At 39.1% G+C, this 6,004-nt stretch overlaps 1 protein-coding gene across 1 annotated transcript; it reads right to left on the bottom strand.

Moving 5' to 3' along the window:
• Nucleotides 1–398: 398 nt before the first annotated feature.
• On the bottom strand, nt 399–4,875 carry LOC128512477 (zona pellucida sperm-binding protein 3-like). Its single transcript, XM_053485778.1, has 11 exons — nt 4,766–4,875; nt 4,358–4,533; nt 3,638–3,735; nt 3,482–3,549; nt 2,498–2,678; nt 2,290–2,395; nt 2,105–2,193; nt 1,046–1,131; nt 900–968; nt 660–722; nt 399–568 (listed from the first exon to the last, which is right to left on the bottom strand). The coding sequence occupies exons 1-11, from the start codon at nt 4,824–4,826 to the stop codon at nt 414–416; spliced, it is 1,152 nt and encodes a 383-aa protein (XP_053341753.1). The 5' UTR covers nt 4,827–4,875; the 3' UTR covers nt 399–413.
• Nucleotides 4,876–6,004: the final 1,129 nt, after the last annotated feature.

Here is a 6,004-nt window from a genome sequence, read left to right as displayed (position 1 = left end):
CTAAAATCACCCCCATTTCGTTGTGCTTTGTCTTTTTCCCTTGCACACCCTTCTGCTGAGAAATTCAGCCTTGATCGTCCCCAGAGAATGGAGGGCTGCCAGCTCATGTTTATGCTGGCTGCCTGAACTGTTCCTGCAGGTTCTTAGCCAGACAGAAGCATGATTGAGATCGACAGTGCTGGTGGAGCCCCCTTGTGGATTCAATGCATGGCCTGGTATGGTGTTCATAAGCCTCACATTCCAGCTGCTGTAAACATAGGGCTGCCCTGACATTACTCCGGTGTGAATAATTGATGACGCTTTTTATCTGGCTTAGTGGCTGAAACATAAGCAGTGGTGATCACCCTGGACCCACCTCTTAACTCGAAACAAGATCACAAAAGAACCATCTTAGAACCTTTAAATTAACAAGCTTAATATTTATTCAGAAGTTCTCGACTTGGTCGGTATCCCAGCCTTCCACCCCGCCAAAAACACAAGTAGTAGCTGGTTGCAACGGCTCCGGCGCTCAAGATGAGCACCAGGCAAACAGCAAGCGCCAAAATCCACACAGGAAATCCTCCCGGCCCTAAACACACAACAATTCACATGCTATGATCTTTCGAAAATATTCACTTAACATACATATACCTTATCAGCTTACCAGAATGCATACTCACCTGATGCTCTGGGTGGAGATGCAATCGTCGTAAAAGACCAAAGAATCTGGTTTGTATCGATCCCTGGAGGAAAGTCAAAAGGCAAGACGACATCACAACTAGGGAAGCAGATAACTGAACTAAACGTTATGCTCCATCACCTATATCTTTGACCACAAAGACTCAGTACCAAATCACACTGATACTAAAAGCTACACCACACTTTCTTTTCCCCCCAATATTAACCCGACACATACAGACCTTGTTCAGCTTCACTTGGTTGAAAATCGACCATTGTAAAAGGCCCAAGAACCTGCTGTGTATCCATCCCTTGAGGAAAAGATCTAAAATTAGGCAAATCACAACTGAACTAGTAACCAACATCACTAAAACTAAAGTTACAATACCAGGCTCAAAGGTGGTTCGATGAATACAGGTAGAGTCACAGCAGCTACAGATATAACTTTGGGCTGGATCATCCAAAAGCTCCCACCTAGGACATTAAGGACAATTAATCTTCCATCCAAATAGCTTCAGATGAAAAATGTTCAATTCAGGCCTGCAAACCGTACATCACAAAAAAAAAAAATATTAAAAAAAGGCTTAAAATCCAAGAATCCAAAGAATTTTAGAAATCCCTCGTTTCTATAATGTTCCTCAGTTCCTCATTTCTATTGTAGTGCAACTTTAGAGGGCTGGAACTATTGACCATCCAATGAAACCCTCAAAACATACTGTACAGACAAAAGTATTTGGCCAGACCTGCATTGACATTGTATCCAAACATACTTCAATTTGGAGTTGGTCCCCTCTTGCTCCACTCTTCTTGTAAAGTGCGCCACATGATTGTGGAGTGTTTCTGTGGGAATGTGTGCCCATTCATTCTGTAGAGCATTTATCAGGCACTGAAGCTTTTTATTGGATGAGAAGGCTTGGCTTGCAATCTCTGTTCCAGACATACCAAAGGTGCTGAATGGGGTTAAGGTCAGGGCTCTGTGCGGGTCAGTCGTTCGTGCACACCTAACTCATCAAACTGTCTTTATAGTCTCTGCTTTGTGCGCTGGAGCACAGTCATGTTGGCCGCTTCCCAAACTGTTGCCACAAAGTTGGAAGCATAGCATTGTCCAAGAGGTCTTGATATGCTGAAGCATTTAGATTGACCTTCACTGGCGATAAGGGGGCTGAAACACCCGAATTCATCAATTAACAGGTTTGGTCAAATACTTTTGTCCATATAGTTCATGTTTAAAACAAGCTACAGTTTTAGAAATGGGGAAGTAAAGAAAATCAGATCTACACCTCTTGGGGATTCTTGAGCTTGTTTAAAAGGTTCTGCACAACTCTAAAGTGAAGTGAGTTGAATGATGAAGTCACCTAGTTGCAAATAATCTAATTTATATACACAGTTTGTTAAGTAAGTGCACATTGTTTATGGGAATAACTAACTTTCAGCCAGTGCAGATTACCTGTTTTGGTCCTTCAAATATTGGCAGGCTTTCTTATCAACATTGAAACTCTGGCGATCCCATGTACACATGTCACAATAAAGGAAAACCTGAAAAATTGCCATTTATAATTTGCTCATTACAAAAGACAATCATAAAACCCACATTAGCCATTTTATATAGTATAAATACAGAACAGTCCTCACTTGTTCCCCCAAGGCAAATTTAAATGCTTGAAAATAAAGGCTGATTTCCGAAGGTTCCCTTCTGGGCAAGAAAGTTGCATTTCCTTCTTTGCTTTCGGCGAGACATCTTTAAACAAATCCAGTCATATGTACATTTCATTAAATCAGATAGTAAAATATATACAAGTGGCGTTAAATCAGGAGCCCACCAGAACTGAACAATGTTTACCCGCCATCAGAAATAAGTCTGTGTAGCCGGCTAGCCTGAGCGAGATCTGGAGTATTTGCTAGCATGCAGCGCTGCAGGTAAATCCACACAGGATTGGGTCCCTGGTGTTCCACTCTGGCCCGAATGGGAATCCTGGTGCCGACTAAGAACGTAGTGGATGGAGCAGGCCCATTAAAATCACCTATAGAACAAAACAGTTCTGAACCGATGCCATTTTCATACAGTGTACAAGCTATGAAAATTTACTACAAATGCAAAAAGATAAGAAGCTTTTAAGCTCCCAGAATATATTAGCACTTCTACAAATAAAACACTCTTTTTATTTTTTTATTATTGTTCTAGATTCAGGACATGTAAAGCCTGAATTTTTGGCTGCTATCGAAGCAACCTGGTCTTCAACACCACCTCATCAATGCCACAGGCTGAGCACCTCAAGCACGGGGAGAACATGCAAACTTCATGGAAGTGGGAATTGAACCTGGAACCTTCTCATTTAAAAAAAAGGGGGGGGGGGGGGGTGCACTAAGCATTATTGCACAGATCATTTTTTTAGATTACATCCAAGAATACAATCTGATGTCAGGAAATTTACAGCCACAGAGCATGCATGCCAAGTTAGCCAGCACAAAATGCTTACACACCTGATAGACAAAATACTTCAATATGGTAGCATTAGATTTTGGTTATATGTTTGGCTATGGGTATGTTAATCACCAAGGATATGGGAGAAAGGAATCCTACTCCTAGATAAATGTAAGTTGAATTTGAAGCAGATAGCTTGCAGGACTTATGGGCATTTCCATTATACTTAAATACGATATTTTCATAAACCCTTACACACAAATTGTTTTAAACTGCATGTTCCGGGGTACCTTTGAGCAACCATTCTCAGCTCTGCATACAACTTCATTGATTTAAAATTGGGCAACTTCACATTGAAGTTTTACATGAAGCACTGTTAAACACTGAAGATCTGTCACTTACTGTTCATCAACTCCAAATTGAAGACAAGGTCCTTTTTCAAGTTTCCCATGACTCCAGCATTGCTAGATCTGTTCAAGAATATTCACCAGCACATTGAATCAACATCTCTATAAATACATTACATAATATAACTTTATTCAAATATGAAATACTTACATATTATGAACACACTCCACTGGCTCAGTAATGGAAAAAAGCTCAGGGTAAAAGTGGTAAGTCAGCACATTGGTGTACGTCACTTTGTCCTCACTCACCTGAACAAAACCAGTTCCAACCAGGTAATTAATTATATTCGTACAGGAAAGTTTTCATAGCTCATTAAAGGTAAACTCCACCCTGACACACAAGCTTATACTGAGCGATTGTGGTGTTATGTTAATGATGGTTGGTGTATTATCCTTATGGGCAATTAGTAGCTGTGTATAACACTAAAGTAACAGGTAATACTAGAGCAGTTACAGTTAATGGGCGTTTAATGTGAACGTTTTCCTAGAGAACCAAACAGTGATGATTGTTAGGTTTCACAGTAGTACCAGGAAAACTGAACAGTTTGAAGCAAGTGTAATGATGAGATTGGACAGCTGGACAGATCAAAGGACTAAACAAAAACTGTTTGCGGTCTTTAACTAGAGGGAATGCAAGGGCTGAATCGTACCATCACAAGCATTTTGAGCGGCGTTGGAAACCAATGAGCTAAAATGCAAGTAGTTCAACAAAAGTGTCAATGGGGGGACTAATAATGTCTTACAAGTTAATAAAGAGAGATTATTCCTTAAAGTCCTATTAAGTCCCTTATTCCTACTACAATAAATTTCAAATGGCCTGGATGTCTGAAAAACTATACAAACAAGTATACAAACAAAACCAGCACATTACCAGCCTTCTAAAACCACAGTCACTGAGCAGGACGGAAAACAGCAGCACGTCATCCTCCACAGATAAACTCGAGGGTGGGCAACTCCCCAGACGAGCTTTGGAAAGGTCCAACTTTTCAACCCAGGTTAACTTCGGCCTCCATCTTATAGTGACTGCATTGTCTGTACACTCGATCACTAGACACATGACCAAAAGAATACTTTCAAGGTCACAAATAAGTTACGTGCATTGAAGAATATGTCTAGCAAATCAATCAATCAATCAATCAATCTCTGCCAAACTGGAAATAGAGAAACCCAATGGGTTAAGGGACTGATTGTGACATTTTTCTGTTTTTGATGTTTCTTGTAAAACTGCCTCACCAAGTAAAAGAAAAAAAAAGGTCTAGTAATATAACTGCAATTTTACCTTTTTGTCCAAAGGTAGAGGCTACAAAAAGCAACACCAGAACATATTGTGTTAAAATCATCTTCACGCCAACCAGAAAAACAGTGGTCTAGGTAACTACTCAACTTAATCATTCCTCATACTTAAGGCAAGGCTGGAGGCGGGGTTGTTTTAATCAACCAATCACATTCTCAGAACTGACCATTAATCACTTCTTTTGAGTAACTAGGTGAAATCAGGTGTTACAACGCTGGAAGTTAAACCGTAGAGAAACATGTTTGGGTAGGAAATACAAAAAAAACCCCAAAAAATATTATTATAATGCTTTAAAGTTAATAATGGGTCATTTTAAATTAGAGATCATTTGAAACTCACTAAATTACTATGAAAAATCAGTGTATTGGAATTCTGCTATTTTAATTTTGAATGTTGAGCATTTTACATGAAATTAAAAATTTAAACCCTAAATAGAGGGATGATCATTTTGATGTAGTAGGATTAGGTGACATGTAATATCAAAGAGTGGCCCAAAATGCATAACTATGAAATCTTGTATTTTAAATTGTCGCATATTTACTATTAAAAAACAGTTAATACTGGTCTTGGAGTTTGTTACATTTAGGCATTTGGCAGACGCTCTTATCCAGAGCGACTTACATTTTTGTATCTCATTACACATCCGAGCAATTGAGGGTTAAGGGCCTTGCTCAAGGGCCCAACAGTGGCAACTTGGTGGTTGTGGCGTTTGAATCTGGGATCTTCCGAACCGTAGTCCAATGCCTTTACCACTGAGCTACCCCTGGCCCCAGTTTGTTAATACTTTAAGTGAAAAACACCTCAGATATCTTTCATCCCTCAAACTCTATTTATTGCATTACTCCACTGAATGTGCTTTTTCACCCACTCATCGTCTATACCGCCTTTTATGCAGGGTCATGGGCCCTGGAGCCTATACCAGGAGACTACTATCTGGAGTCCCTCCAGAATTTATTTTTTTTTTAAAAAGGACAAGAAGCATTCTTACACATACACACTGAAGATCCATTTGAATGTAAAAATTACTAAAGAGTTATAGTAGATCCCCTTTAATATTTTTAATAAACAAATGTCAATGTCAAGTATCTAGATTCTGTTTAAAATAAATGGATTAGCATTGCATATATATTTTGTCTTTTTTTAAATGTAAAACAAACTATTGACTGAGCCACACTTTAAACTATTAAACAAGTTCAAGTAGAATTCAAGTAGGAGTAGTTTCTT

The sequence above is a fragment of the Clarias gariepinus genome, chromosome 24 (assembly GCF_024256425.1).
Source record: "Clarias gariepinus isolate MV-2021 ecotype Netherlands chromosome 24, CGAR_prim_01v2, whole genome shotgun sequence".
Taxonomy (NCBI): Eukaryota; Metazoa; Chordata; class Actinopteri; order Siluriformes; family Clariidae; genus Clarias; species Clarias gariepinus.
The sequence above is the reverse complement of the archived record's forward strand: the minus strand, read 5'-3'. Positions and strand labels throughout refer to the sequence as shown.